Below are 15,571 nucleotides of genomic sequence, written 5' to 3'. Positions count from 1 at the left end.
AGCTTTGTACAAGGAGAAAGGAATGGATCGATTTGCATTTTTCTACATGTTAACCGCCAGTTGTGCCAACACCATCTGTTGAAAATGTTGTCTTTTTTCCACTGGGTGGTTTCAGCTCCTTAATCAAACTTATAACTTTTACATGATGGCTGCTGCATACTATGGCCAGAACACTTAATACACTTACTGAAATGATGTCTGTCTGATACATGTCATGCCTTTGCATAACACTCACATAAACTGCAGTGACACAAAAGCCATGCCAAGGCTCACAGCACTGCCTCTACCTGCAGTGCACAGAAGTTACACATATATTTTTTTTCCCCAGCCCCAAGGTCTTTATTCCTGCTGCTCATCTTAATTGAAATTCTCTTCTTTGAATATTTACAAAGCCCTGGGTGCTCATTTTACTTAAGATTCCAGCATATGTAACCAACTCAAGAGGGTTTCTCTGGTTATAAGCTTAAAACACATCCCAGATACACCATTGCTTCTTTCCTTACCTGATTTTCTCTTCCCAGTTGCTAACACCATATTCTCATTTTATCAGTTACTTTGTGCTGTGAGATGAATGTTGCCATTTTTTCACTCTGCTTCAAGAGAGGCTGTGGCCCTCATGCCTGAGTTGGATGGATGTTGGACTCTTAGTACATAGTTGTCAGAATAGAGAGTGACAACCTAGTGCAAAGGAAGCTTCTTATACCAGGGATGCTGATCTCACCTGCATTCCAGAAAGCTTCAAAGGACACACCCCCAGTACATATATTGTCCTAAGATCCCTGCCATGCAATGAGTACTTTTCTGTGTCCCTTGCAGCACAGGGGATGAACACAGCCGGGGAAACTGGGGTTATTTGGACCAAGTGGCTGCACTGCACTGGGTCCAGGACAACATTGCCAACTTTGGAGGTGACCCAGGCTCTGTGACCATCTTTGGAGAGTCAGCAGGAGGTTACAGTGTCTCTATTCTTGTAAGTACCTTGGATACCATGCCTCATGTCCAGTCTTACTAATGTGGCTGTTGATGGGACCTCTCAGAGACCAGCCAGCTGCTGGTCCCAAACCTGGTTTGGTGCAGATTTTACTTCCTGCACAATGTTAAATGGCCAGTTGCCTACAACCAAACTAATGGCATTTGGTTCCTAGGAAGCTCAGAATTTTACTCAGAGCTATAGACATCTCCAGTTCTTGCTTGGATCAATGACAGCCCTGGACTCTTTAGTTAATTGAGCTTTTTTTTTTTTTCTATATCCACCATATTTTTCAAGTCTTTAAGAATGTTTATTCAATAAAAAAAAGCTGAATCTCATTTTTGTACAGAAGGCTTTTGCTTCATAATGTTTTTGTTATTAGTTTTTGAGAGTTTTATGCAGTGGATTTTGATGATATTCATTATTCCCCATTCCCTATCTCCTGCATATCCACCTGCCCTGAACTCCGCATTTACTTTTGTGTTCTCTCTTTTTAATTTTAAGCTCATCATAGATAGTTGATGTTGTCCATATACTCTTGGAAGTGTGGTCTTCTCTGGGGTGTGGCTAACCCCCCAGGGCCACACTCTTACAGAAAATGGTCCCTTCCTTTCTTGTGTCCTATCAACTATCAGCATATTCTTAGCTAGAGCTGGGGCTCATGTTGCTTCTGCTGGGAAATAAGGTTGGTGATAAACTACAAACAGGAAGAAGCAATTGTTTAGATCCAAGGCAGATCTACATGGTAGGGGACAAGTATGGGGAGAAGAAAAGATTTTCTATGAGGTGGTCTTATGGCTTGCCCATAACTACCAGGGTGGGCATCGGATTTTGGAGCAGAAGGATCAGCTTTTTTGTAGGAAGTGGTTGAGGGGAAGGGCATGTAAGAGTGAGACAGAGAAGACTGGGTAAATGGATGTGCAAAACATGCAAGCTGAGTTGTGAAAAATGATTCTGTGGAAAATGGGAGTTAAGGAGATGATATAGAAAGTTCTGGTAACTATATGAAACCACAGAATTAAAGAGAACATTAAACTCAGTGATTGCATTTTATACCACATATTTAAATTGAAAAAAAAGAAAAAATACAGATGATCATTAAGGAGAATAATGTCATCCATAGACCTGTGGATATCTTGCTCTACCTATCTCTTATTGTTTCTGCAAATTTACCTATTTACCTGTATATATATCCATCTATCATTTATTTATTTGTTATTTTCCATGCATCTACTGAATCTTATAATCTAATTATGCTGTTTTTTAAACAATGAATCTCTTCTTTAAAATGCAGTGTGCCATAAACATCTCCCCAAGCATTAAACACTTATACACTATTATCACTTGTAATTGCAGAGTTCTGAGGTAAGATATGAATTGATTATCTATTGAATATCCCAAATGTCAGGATCTTGGGATATCTCCCACTGTTTCCTTTATACACAATAGGATATGAAGTAGATGCTTTTTATATCTCCATGGTGATACCACCATTTCCTCTCTTCCTTCCCCGTTCTTCCTTCTCTTCATTCCATACTTCATGTTAGCATGAATTAACATGTTGGAACATTAATTGTTCTGCCCTGAAACTTATTTCTTCCTTCCTCATTTCTTTTTTCCCATGATCATTATTTTTTGGATAAACTCAAAATAATAAAAATTCTCAGACAGAACTTGTGTCTAGGCATTGTCAAAATGTCTTTCAAGTAGTTTTTCTTGTCACCATAGACACATTCTCTGCTGTTTCTTATTCTGTGCCCTAGTTCCACTCCTCTGAGATTTTTTGTGGAGTCTTATGGCCAGAGTCTCCAGGAATGAGAAGGTCAGAGGAGCATTCAGAGGGTAAATGGGTGACATTGCCCCCCCCATAAGCATAAACTCCCCTTTTCTCTTCACAACAGATATTGTCTCCATTGTCCAAGAACCTCTACCACAGGGCCATTTCTGAGAGTGGTGTGGCCCTCACTCCTGGATTGTATACCAAAGATGTTAGGCCAGTCACTGAGGTAGGTCCTACCCTGGAAAATCACCATACTCTTTCTTGGAGTCCTCAGAGATCCTTCTGGTCATAGGACTATGTGCTCCAGGGATTTCCAAAGTGAGAATAGCTGAACAGAAATTACATCTAGGGCTCCATCTAAACTATATTCCATAGGTTCTGAAGTTTCCTCCTAAGAGTCATGTTATTCAGATGCTCTGCAATTTTGCATGCTTTGTGTGGGGAAAGGCAGGATGCCCTCTGAAGTATGACACATGTATTTGCTCTCTTTATGTGATAGATGCTGGAAACTAGAGAGGTTAAAAGGCCTGTAAATAGAGGAAGTGTATCTGAAGTGGACAGTGGGATCATGGATTCCTTGTTTTCTATCTACTGCACAGGGCTCCCCTTATGATAATACATGTTTGCAACATTGCATTTTAAAAGTTAAGATAACATGCTCAGATGTGTTCATGACACACATTAAAAACAATAAAAAAGGTAACATTTTGTTGTGCCTGTATGGAAAGTCTATTGATCTAGAGTGTTTTCAGGAAACGTTTTCTGTCTTTAGAAATGAGACTTACGGTAGAGCCTATCTGCATCAGTGGAAGGTACTGATGTTGCTCTTGACATCTGACATTGCCTGTTATCTCTTGCAGCAAATTGCTGTTCTTGCTGGTTGTAAGACCACCACATCTGCTGTCATTGTTCATTGCCTGCGGCAGAAGACGGAAGAGGAGCTCTTAGAGATATCGCAGAAAATGGTGGGTGTGTAGTCTAGTGAACTTCCTCTATAGGCTTGCACACAGGCTTCATTCATTCAGCTGTTCTCGAGTCAATGCAGACCATGTGATATTCTAACCCTAGCCCACATTTAGGTCATACCCATTAGAAGGAGTAGCATTGAAATTACCTCCATCGTGGTGTGCTGAAATGAGCATCAGTGAGCTTGTAGGAGTTGGGGTTTTCTATTGTAAGCAAGCACTCAAATTAGAAGCCTTGAACAGGAAAAGGAATAGATTGTTAAAAAAAAAATCAAATAACTCAAATCTAAGACTGTATCTTGTTCCAGGTACTCTAAAGATAAGAATTTACACCCCAGCTTCCCATTGTTTTGTTGGCTTCCTTCTGAAGCACGTTTGCCTCCTATACTGCTTAAGTACAACAGCAACCACACTCATATCTTGTGTGCTGAGGAGCTATCTAATCCTCCTAACACTCCTGGAGTATGAGAGTCTGTCTCACTAGCACTGTCTTATATCCATCTTTGAGCTTTCCTCTGCGTTCTGAGACATAGTGATCCACTTCACATTCTGAACTCATGAAAACAGAGTAGCAAAAGGGCAGGAGCAGAGGATTCATCCCATTCTGCCAATCTATTGCTCATCCAGCTTAGTCTCACATCAAATTTAAAACATCCTGCCACTGAAGTCACCTTGTCCCCACATTTTCTCAACAGAAAAATTGGGGTGTTGTTACCAGAAGAGATAGAGGTAGGGTTGAAGGAGGATGCCAGCACAGAGGCAGGCATCGTCTCAGAGCCTTGGTGACTCTGATGCTGGGTCTTAGCACTAGTTAGTTCCTACTGCTACCACTCCATGGGCCTCATCCTGCACATGGACTGAGAAGTTGTCATGTAGGTTTCTCTTCTCCTACTTGAGATGAAACTGGGAGCACAGGTCTGAAGATGTGCTTCGTACCTGGAAGATTCCAACCATAATCACTTTTTTTTGTCTCCACAGAATCTGTTTAAACTCGCTCTTCAAGGAGATACCAAAGAGGTAAGGACCATTTAAGGTTTGTAGCTCTAACAGTCTTAGACAGTGATTCAAAGAATTTTTGTTTGTGGAATTACAATCCTTTCTTTCTTTGTGTGTGTGTGTGTGTGTGTGTGTGTGCTTTTGAGGTCCAGAGCAACAGGTTAGCATAGCCAAGAAGACGTGAGGCAGTGTTGACACTCCTTCTCTGACTGTTGGTTCAGTGCTCCCAGTCAACAACCTTGTATCTTCTCAATTATAATTATTGTACTAAAAAGACCAATGAAAAGAGGTTGCATTGCTGGATGGCTGAGTTGTCCAACTAAGGATGGTAGAAACCATTGTTGAGGAACATAAGTCATAGGCTACACAGGGAGATGTAGCACCCTTTTCCTTGAACATAGAAAAACTCCAATAGTGACCTCCATGATCTCCCTTCCTCTCATTTTCTGTCAGTAGTCACAGTCTTTTAACATTAGCTATGCTAAATTTTATAGCCCTGTCCTCTTAACTGCTCCTTGGGATCCCAGATTATCCTTTAAATGTCTATGAAATTTAAAGAATCTCAATTCTTTCAGACATTTAACATTTTAAAAGATGTTACTATGTGACAGGCTATGGTTTCAGAGATGGACAGCAGTAAAGCAGAAAAATATCTGTCTCTCTCAAAGAATTCCCTCTTTCAGGCATGGTATAGTAAAAATAAATTAGCACCCTGTTATGTCTCATTACAATCAGAGGAAAGGCTAAAAGAGAATGAAAGAAGAAAGAAAGAAAAAGAAAGAAAGAGAAGAAAGAGAGGAAGAAAGAAAGAAAGAAAGAAAGAAAGAAAGAAGGGAAGGAAGGAAGAAACAAAGAAGGGAAAATGGGGACAGAATTAGAGGAAGCCAAGAGAGAAGTAGGAAAGAGACAGGGGTCCACAGTTTACCTTAAATGGACACTTTCCTTACCTGAACCCCTACTTATCCCCATTTCATAAAAGATCTACCACCTCTTCTTGGCAATACAGGCTGGAGACCAAAGCTATACCACATTGGCCATTAGGGATACTCAAGATTCAAAGAACAGCTACTCCATTGAGTTATATCTTCAAAAAGAAGGGAAAGAAGGGTGTGCTGATTCTGTTCAGGGTGTCTCACTTTGTGACCCCTCTTCTCTCTAATCTTGCTTTGGTACATTTATTCCTTCAGGCTCCAATTTGGACTGTCCTAGATTTAGCTCCAAATGGCAGCATCTCTTTTCTTGACTCACAATCCTTTCCATTTGGTGACATCATGTTCTTGACTATTATGTCTGTGTTGACATCCTGACAGTAATACAGTACACCTAAAAGACAGGGAGGAAATTTGCATGTTTTCCAGTTTTACAATTTTGGGGGAATGGGCATGTGATAGCTACAATGTATGATAAAACTGTGCTAATACATCTAAACTCGTGGATTTCTAGTATTTAGCATCCGCATGCCAGCAAAGAATTGCAGCTGGAGCTAAAGAGAGTGTTTTGCTACCCAGGGTTGAAGAAGTAGTAGTTCCTGCTCAAATGGCATTTTATTATATTATGAATAAATCTTAACATATGCTAGTTCTTGGTGAGAAATATTTGTTATATAAGGTAAATTAAACAGAGTTCCATATATAAGTATGATGACAATATTGCGACCAGTGGTTCCCAAGAACCTAGCTCTAAAATTCCAAAGCAACAGAGGCCCAGTATTCACAAATTCAATATTAATGGGAACTTTATAGACCTGACCACAAGGAATAGTGAAAATCAATCCTAAAGAATACTCACAATTGAAGCATATATATGTGTGTATATGTATGTATATATATACATGTTTATAAATATATGAAGTATTTATACCTACTACATATTTAATGAAAATGCCTCCCTCCCTTCACTTAACTATTTCTTTTGATCTTATCATTTACAAATGCCAAAAGTTTGGTCTCTGTGGTTCATAGGCATTCTAAGAGATACAGATTTCTGTGTACTTCCTGGTTATGGGGTCTGTGTTCCAGCTGCTCACTTAGACAGGCATAGTGAGAGATGTGGGGAATTTTTGACACTGCACTGCTCTCTTCCCCAGAGCCACCCGCTTATGTTAACTGTGGTTGATGGAGTGGTGCTGCCAAAGGACCCAAAACAGATCCTGGCTGAGAAGAACTTCAACACCGTGCCCTACATTGTGGGAATCAACAAGCAAGAGTTTGGCTGGCTTCTGCCAACAGTGAGCATGAACAGATCCCTTAGACAGATGCTAACCTGCTATAATCACATCTCTACTGTATGCTCTCGTGAATTCGGTCTTTAAGTTCTGCCTGGGGTTGGGAGCAGCTGTTCCCATCACTCTAATGTATTCATACAAGGAAACATTCTCTGGTGTAGCCCAGCTGACATGCACAGGCTTGGGAACTCTATACTAATTGCTTGCCTTTTCTTGATGAATTATGAAATTCTTTAGCTAGACAAGGGTCTGTTGGTATAACCATTTTGTAGCCTGAATAACCAAAGTCAAGTAGAAAGTGAGAGAGGAGCTGGGCGTTCAGGAGAGCTTGTCTGAGGTACATACATCTCCTCCTTGTGCTTGGATGCTTGAATCCTGTAGATCTCCACAGGAATGCTCAGTGGCTCATTGCCACTTTTCAAAGCAAGGGGTTTCAGAGTTATTGTTGATTTTTGAATGGGGAGAAATAGATTCCTTTAAAAATTAAAACACTGCTGATGGTAAAAAAAAAAGAAACAAAAACAAAACCAGGAGGCATATTTTAATCAGTGCTAGGACAGCAGGGATACAATGATAAAACATTATCTGAACTAACTTCCTGACCCCAAAGCAGGAGGTGTCTCCAGGCCGTTGGTCTGCAAGGTACTGGGCTATGATGGTGATGAATCCACACACCTACATCTCCAGGATGTAGGATGAAGAGAAAGATCCTCTTCATGACCACAGGCAGAGTCTGAGGTGAAGTAAGGAGTCAGGTCTCTGTCTTTCCCAGGGACGGAAAGGAGGAATAACAGTTAGCTTCCCAAACCTTTATCCCAATTTGTGGATACTTTTACATTTACCTTTAAGCTCTTGAACTAAAAGTTTTGTTTTGATGTTTTGCATTTCAAAAAAGAAAGATATGATTGGATGATGGCTGAGGGTTTTGTATAGTCGTAGCTCTAAGAGAGGGTAGAGTTCAGGGGCAGATTTCTCAACAACATTTTTGTTTTGCTGGGGGAAAGAGGAATTTCTCCAAAATCTTTGAACATAGGAATCTTATAGGGTTGTGTTTATCTTACAAAGTGCCTTATTCTGTCATCAGAGTCAAGTGCAGACATTTGAAGGGGATCAGTTCCAGCTGAGAATTCTACTGCTCTCTCCCTCTGCAGAAGGATCAAAGAGATCAAAGAGCACAGGCACAGATGTTGACTCAGATGTTAAAGCCTAAGTAAAATATTAAGTCCTTGATGGAATGTTAAAGCCTAGGTAAAATGGTGAGGCCTTGGTAACTGTTACCTGGCTAGCCTGCCATTACAAGGAAACTTTTTCATATGTTCTGCTGTTAACAGGAAACTTTATAATGCCAAACTGATTACATATTCTATTATGTTCTGTGCCCTTGGAAACCAATCATGATAGAAGTCAGTAAAATCATTTTGTATAGTTACCCACAGTTAGCTTGAACGCAAACCAACCACCAGCAGCACTTCCTGCACTTGTGCATAAGCTTTTATGGTATAAGATGCCCCTAGGATGGACCCCAACATAAGAGATACAAGAAATTATTTAAGATAAGACTTCCATTTTGATACTAGTTAAGTTAAGTTCAAGTTCCCAAGACCTCCTTGGGCTGGCATGCTACTTGGCAGAAAGATGTAGGTTACTGACATCCTGGTTGTTAAGTTTAGACATGAATGTTACAAGACAACTCCCATCCTGGTAGACAAGTTAAGACATAAATATTGGACAAGGCAAGTCCCATGACACAGTTGAATAGCCCAACCAATAAGAGCAGGATAAGTGTACATGTTCCTAATGAAATCCCCCTATCCCTAAATCCTGAGTGATGGAATAACTTCACATAGATGTTTGTAGATCTCAGACTTAAAAAGCACTGTTGAACCCTAACTTGGGGTCATGGTTCAGCTCCCAAATCTGAACTGTGACCCTGGTCAACCAGTCCTGGGTCAGTAATGCTCAGTAAACTATTTCTGTCTGGCTGAGTGTTCTTGTGGTTTGTGAGGCAAATCCTGGACTCAAACATCTGAAACTGAGTCGCAGGGGAAGGATGTGACCTCTGTCTTTCCCAGGGACTTCTCACTCTGAGCTTTTTGCTTCTGCTCTAACTTTGAATAATTGTTTTCTAGGGAACTTGTTTCCTGACATAAGTATTTAGGGTGCCTTCAGTTTCTTCTTTGGATTTCTCTATATCAAACATTTGCTTCATTCATTTCTTTTTGTCAAACTCATGAGAGACCCAAACCCACTGGATGAACAGTTAGAGCCTTCACCCCGCAGCAAGAGGGTGGTTTTTCTGACTGTCTCTTTCTGTTCATTCCTGAAGACTCACAAATGCTTAATCATTTTTTCAACAGATGATGGGATTTCTACAACCTGGTGTAAAATTGAACAAGAAGATGGCCATTGCACTCCTGGAGAAATTTGCTTCCATATCTGTAAGCATCCAGGGATCCACGGCCACTGGCTAAGAAATACAGATATTTGGAGGGATTAGGCCAAATTACAGATCAATTTAATGTGTCTCCCACCATGTCACCCCAGGAAGGATTTACACGGGTCACAGGAGGGTCAGCCTCAATGAAGCTTCAACCTGCAAGAGAGGCTTGTGATCACTTTTGACATCTATTTCAGGGCATACCAGAGGATATTATTCCAGTTGCCATTGAGAAGTACACAAAAGGTAGTGATGACCCCGTTAAGATCAGAGATGGAGTTCTCGACTTAATTGGGGATGTGTTATTTGGTGTTCCATCAGTGATTGTGTCCCGTGACCAAAGAGGTGAGTCCCAGAAGCTGGACAGGAGAGTGATGAAGAGTCACCTATATGCCTCTTCCCTACATACTCCCTAGGATAGATAGATGTGGAAAATTCTTACAGTCAGTGTAGAAAGTCTGATTCAGCAGAGGTCCTGTTTATGTTTTGTTTTCCAGTCAGTAGACTCTGAGGATGAGGTGCAAATGCAAGTAGTTAACTTGGTAGTTAATAGCAGTAAAAAAAAACACCAGGGATGTGTAGGATGTTCATATTAGTTGCTAGAATGCTTGTCTAGCATGCACAAAGCCTTGGGTTCAATCCCCAGCACCCTACAAACTCAGGTAGGGCATACACCTTTAATCTCACCACTTGAATTATGGTACTAGATTTTTTTTTAATGTTGAGCTTGAACACTTTATTGATGGCTGCTTTTAGACAATCAATAAAGATGCAGGCATCAATAAAGATAAGAGGCAGAAGGATCAGAAGTTCAAGATCATCTATTGTAACACAATATTTCAGTTCCATGGCCTATTTTTTTATTGTGGTTATTTTCTTGATATTTAGTTTCTTGGATTTTTTTTGTATATTCTATGTGTTAATGTTCTGTCAGGTATAAATAGCAGAGTTTCCCCCATTGTGTGGGCTGCTTCTTCAGTTAACTAAGGCTTCCTTTGCTGTACAAAATCTATTTTTGATTTTATTAAATCTCATTTGTTGATTACTAGGTTTATTCTTTCAACAATTACAATCCTATTCAGAAAGAAAATCCTGTACATACATCTTGAATCATATACTCTACTTTTTCCTCTAGCTGTTTCACTGTTTCAAATCTTATGTTGAAGCCCTTCACCCATCGAGAGTCATTTTTGTGCAAGCTGAGAAATAAGGATTGCCTTTCATTCTTCAATATAGAGATATCCAGTTTTCCTAGCATGTATATTTGTGGGGTCTTTTGCAAAGGCAAGTGTTTGTAGTCACGTAGTATTGTATCTGGATCCTCTGTCCTATCTCATTCATCCATATACTTTCTGTACTTTTCTATTTTCAATGCTATGGACTGAAGGATAGCTTGAAATCAGATGCTGTGATACCTCCAGGAGCAGTATTCCTACTACTCAGTATTGCTTTGGCTATCTGAGGTTTCTTGTGCTCCAGTATGAATGTTAAGATTGCTCTGTCTGTTTTGCTTAAGAATGTCATTTGGATTGTGAAGGGTGAGTAGGGAGCTATTTCTTTTGTAACTGCAGTGTCCTTGGGGTTCTGGAACACAGGGGATGGAATGGAAGGCTGTGAATCATTTCCTGGAACTTCTCTCAGATCCCTGCACTCTACCTTGACCTCCTCTAGTCCAGCAGGCAGGCAGAGGTCCAAAGGCAGGCATTTTGTACATTTTTATAGTTTCATAAATTTCTCTCCTTTCTTTCTGCCTATTTGTCTGCCTTTGTCTCTGCCTCTCTGTGTGTCTCTGCCTCTGTGTGTCTCTGTCTCTGTGTGTGTGTCTGTGAATCTGTGTGTGTGTGTCTGTGTGTGTGTGTGAGAGAGAGAGAGAGACAGAGACAGAGACAGAGACAGAGACAGAGAGAGAGAGTTTCTGTGTGTGTATGCATGTGTAGTGTTGGGGGTTGAACCTAGGTCCTCCAGTATCCTAAGCTAGCACTCTATTAGTAAGATATTTTCCAAATCTTCATAAGTTGCTTCTGATCCAGTCTTTACTTGTCTACTTCTCTGACTTCTCTGACTTGAGCATGGATATTTTAACTTTTATAATTAAAGAAAATTATAAAATTCATCTTTCTTTTGATTTTAGTTTTCTCTATTCCTTTCAGAAAAGATATTTGCTAGAGAGACGAATTGAGCTACAGCTCATTCGTTTCAGCTGCATTTGTTGGTCTATTATCATTGTTACCCTATGAACTGAGGACAGAGTCTCTTATACCATCAGTACATAACTTGAGTGTCCTGAGGATAGTCTCACACCATCATTACAGTCCTGCAGTATCTGAAGACTGTTATGTTGTTAATTTGAATCTGTGATATCTGTGCTGTCATGCTTCCTGTTAATCTCTAGTATCTTTCTGCTTCACATTAAAAAATTCAATAATTTCTGCAAGGCCTGTCTAGAGGTAATTCATGTCAAAAAGCCTTTGTTTATATATTGCTGTTCATTTCTGAATGCCCCATTTCTTTAGGACAGCCTTACTAATACACAAAAGATATACCTCTGAACAAGTTTGTGCTGAGATGATTTCTATCACAGAGGTACTTACTTGCCCATGTTTATTACTGTGTTGTTCACAATAGCTAAGGCGTGGAGCTGTCTATTGTGGCAGCTAAGGCATGGGGATGTCCTCTGTGTTTATCAACAGATGCATGGCTAAAGAAAATATAGTATACATGCATAACAGAATTTTCCTCAGCCATAAAGAAAAATAAAATGATATCACTTGTAGGGAAATGGATGAAAATCTATGATTTCCATCATAAGAAAACATTCAGACTCAGAAAAACAAATAACACATTTCTGTCACACGTGGAGCCTAGATGTGTGTGTGTGTGTGTGTGTGTGTGTGTGTGTGTGTGTGTGTGTGTGCCTATGTCTGTGCATGTGTTTGTGTATGTCTGTTTGTGTGTGTGTCTGTGTCTCTGTGTATGTAACTACAAAAGGGAGCATGAGATAGGAAGAAGATATCTGAAGGGAGGGGAGAGTAAGAGAGGGTAATAGAATACATGTGACATAAATGCAGAGTGGCTTATCGGAGAAGGAAGTTCCAGTAAGAGGGAGGGATGAAATGAGAAAGGAGGAGAATAAAGCAAAGGGCTGGAGAGTTCCATACTGGAGCTTACCGGCTCACTCTATAACTTAAACAGCAATTTAACAAGAAATAAATAACATTATTCAAGACACAAACTTAGATTTGGTTCAGTTTCTAGAATTTTTCAAGTACAGGCTGAATGGAGACACTTAGTGTGTAGAGATCTTCCTGAAATTAACAAATACTAGTGTGTTATCACTAACACCATAGAGCAGATTTACCAGGTTAATTTTATATAGTCATTTTAATTGCATTAAGATAAGACTCAAATATCACTTTTCTTTTTGTTAACTACACAAATATTAGCGAATCAGCCAGTTTTCTTGAAGATGATTTCTGATGTGCTTATAAACAGGAGTTTCCTTTGAAGATAGGAGCCTTGATTCCATCTAGGTGTTTGTCAAATAACATGAACTCTTATGAATTCATGTTTTTTTCAGGTACTGGAGCTCGCACCTACATGTATGAGTATCAATACTGCCCAAGTTTCGCATCACACCAAAGACCCAAGAATGTAGTAGGAGACCATGCAGATGAAGTCTACTCTGTCTTCGGTGCCCCAATTTTAAGAGGTAATAGGTTTTTGCTGGTGTGCATGTAGAATTAATAGGTCTGGGCTCTGGCATTGGTTTGGTATTCTTGAACAAGTTTCTCCAGTTTTGATATTAATTTCTTAAGTCAGTATATTGGGGGGGGTGAGGTATACATGGATGTGGCCACTCTTTCTCCTGGCCTAACATAGATAAAGGAGAATATATATTGCTGTGTACCCAGCATAATTTTTCACACAATCCTGAACATTGAGAAGAGATTAAGATGTATATCATACATAGGACACTTGATGACAATAATCTCATTCTTGAATTTATCCTCAAAATAACATACCAGAACATGATTGAAGGTAAGGTCATAATTGGTGCTAACTATGAATCAGATTCACATATATTGGTATGTGTGTTAGTTAGGGGTTTTCTGCTGTGAACAAATGCCATGACCAAGGCAACTCTGATAAAGACAACATTTAATTAAGGCTGGCTTACAGGTTCAGAAATTCAGTCTATTATCTTCAAGGCAGGAGCATGGTAGTGTCCAGGCAAGCATGGCACAGGAGGAGCCAAGAGTTCAACATCTTGTTCCAAAGGTAAACAGGAGGAGACTGACTCTCACATGTTTAGAAGGAGGGCCTCATTGCATACCCCCACAATGACACACTTCTTCCAACAAGGCCACTACTACTCTAACAAGGCTATACCTCCTAATAGTTCCACTTTCTGGACCAAGCATATTCAAGCCCCCAAAGTATGTCTTCCAATATAAGTAGATATTTAACATATATTTATATGAGTTTTAATCTATATTATAGTTAGTAATACATTATGAAGTTCTGACACAGTTAATATTTGGAGAAAACCTTTCTAAACCTTTGACTTTAAGAAACTGTGTGTGGCTCCTAACCCACTCTCTAGCTGCTCAGGGAAAATAAGCTGTAGTGGGAAGCTCCCAGTTAAGGAGAGATTTAGCACATCTGCATTTTTATATTTTTCAACATTCACAAGTTTATAAGATTAAGAAAAGTCCTAAGAACCAACAATATTATGGAATAGAGGAAACCGCATGGTGTGACCTTTCTATTCTGAGTGTGGAAGAACAAATGGATGGGCCTGGGATGTGAGGGCAGTATTGAATGGGCTACATTCCACTGATAAATTCTAGATCAGTTCTCCTCAGTCTGAAAGTACGCACCAGTTAACCAGGACTCTGTAGACTTTTGACTAAGTCGGTATGGAGTAGGGTTCAGAGTTCTGCCTTTCTAAACAATTCTGTTGGTGTTGGGCCCAAGAGCTACGCTTTTATCACTGATGGGTTTTTAATCCCCCCTCTTTTTCTCACAGATGGTGCCTCTGAAGAGGAGATCAATCTCAGCAAGATGGTGATGAAATTTTGGGCCAACTTTGCTCGGAATGGGTAAGGGACTGGGGTATTGAACAAGACTGGACCTCCAAGGTCCTTATTGGGATTAAGAGTAGTTTCTAAAGTTTAGGGATAATCTCAAATCCAGTCACTCCAAACCATTGCTCTTAACATTGTTTCTCCCTGTCTTTTGTGATGCACAGATGAGTGGGCACAGATAATCCAGTAATCACTATAAATCTCATTGAAATGCAGAGATCACAGAGTAGCTTTAAGGAATTCTATTTGATTCTGTTCCCAGGAACCCTAATGGCAAAGGGCTGCCTCATTGGCCAGAGTATGATGAGAAAGAAGGATATCTGCAGATTGGTGCCACCACCCAGCAAGCCCAGAGACTGAAAGCAGAGGAAGTGGCTTTCTGGACACAGGCCCTGGCCAAGAAACAATCCGAGCCATACCACAATGAGCTGTGAATGAAAGGCTCTGCCACCCTCATACCAGAGAAGCCAAGATATGGTTCTTCCACTTTATGTATTACATACATAAAGGTGTATGTAAATCAAAGATGGATCTTGGAGGATCCTGAAGAACTTTGTCATAGATACAGGCAGAGCCCAGGGAAGGGAAATGTTTGTACTTACTGCCTCAATTTTGAGAATAAATGTTCTTTTTATGGTCAAATAAGTATCTGTGTTTTGAGCTAACTATAAATGCATGTACCCCAGAAAGAGAGTAAGAGATGGGGGAGGGAGAGAGAAACAAAAATAGAGAGGAACAGGAAGAGAGAATTCATAAAAAGATCTTTCACAAGAGGTGCCCTGGCAAATAGTTCCTTTGAAATCAAGGCTTTATCATGTGATTTTCCACAGACTTTATAGTGTTATTGTTTATTCCTGATATAAAAATGCTCCCCAAATTACTATGAGGTTACTCCAGTGGTAACTCATGATCTTGAAGTTAAAAAATATCACGTGAAAATATGTATAATTGGAGTCCATCTTTACATGATTTCCATAAAGTTTTTCTGTTGTTTGTTAAACATCAGTAACAGTCTCAGCCTAACTGTACACCATTTGGAATTGGTTTATTGATGCAAAGAGACTTGGAAGTTAGTCTCCTTTTTACACTTGGGTGTTTCATTGGCAATTTTT

General features: G+C 39.9%; 1 protein-coding gene across 1 annotated transcript in view; it reads left to right on the top strand.

The window, feature by feature from the left end:
• Positions 1-15,101, top strand: part of LOC116069877 (carboxylesterase 1F) — a 25,132-nt gene extending 10,031 nt beyond the window's left edge. The window contains exons 5-14 of the mRNA XM_031340871.1: positions 817-970; positions 2,872-2,976; positions 3,611-3,715; positions 4,694-4,732; positions 6,798-6,938; positions 9,293-9,373; positions 9,570-9,717; positions 12,950-13,081; positions 14,402-14,474; positions 14,722-15,101. Of these exons, the coding sequence (XP_031196731.1) occupies positions 817-970; positions 2,872-2,976; positions 3,611-3,715; positions 4,694-4,732; positions 6,798-6,938; positions 9,293-9,373; positions 9,570-9,717; positions 12,950-13,081; positions 14,402-14,474; positions 14,722-14,893 (1,150 nt within the window). The 3' untranslated portion in view covers positions 14,894-15,101. The remainder of the gene's footprint in view (positions 1-816; positions 971-2,871; positions 2,977-3,610; positions 3,716-4,693; positions 4,733-6,797; positions 6,939-9,292; positions 9,374-9,569; positions 9,718-12,949; positions 13,082-14,401; positions 14,475-14,721) is intronic.
• The last annotated feature ends 470 nt before the right edge of the window (positions 15,102-15,571 follow it).

Source organism: Mastomys coucha, unplaced genomic scaffold, assembly GCF_008632895.1.
Source record: "Mastomys coucha isolate ucsf_1 unplaced genomic scaffold, UCSF_Mcou_1 pScaffold22, whole genome shotgun sequence".
NCBI classification, from domain to species: Eukaryota; Metazoa; Chordata; class Mammalia; order Rodentia; family Muridae; genus Mastomys; species Mastomys coucha.
The sequence above is the reverse complement of the archived record's forward strand: the minus strand, read 5'-3'. Positions and strand labels throughout refer to the sequence as shown.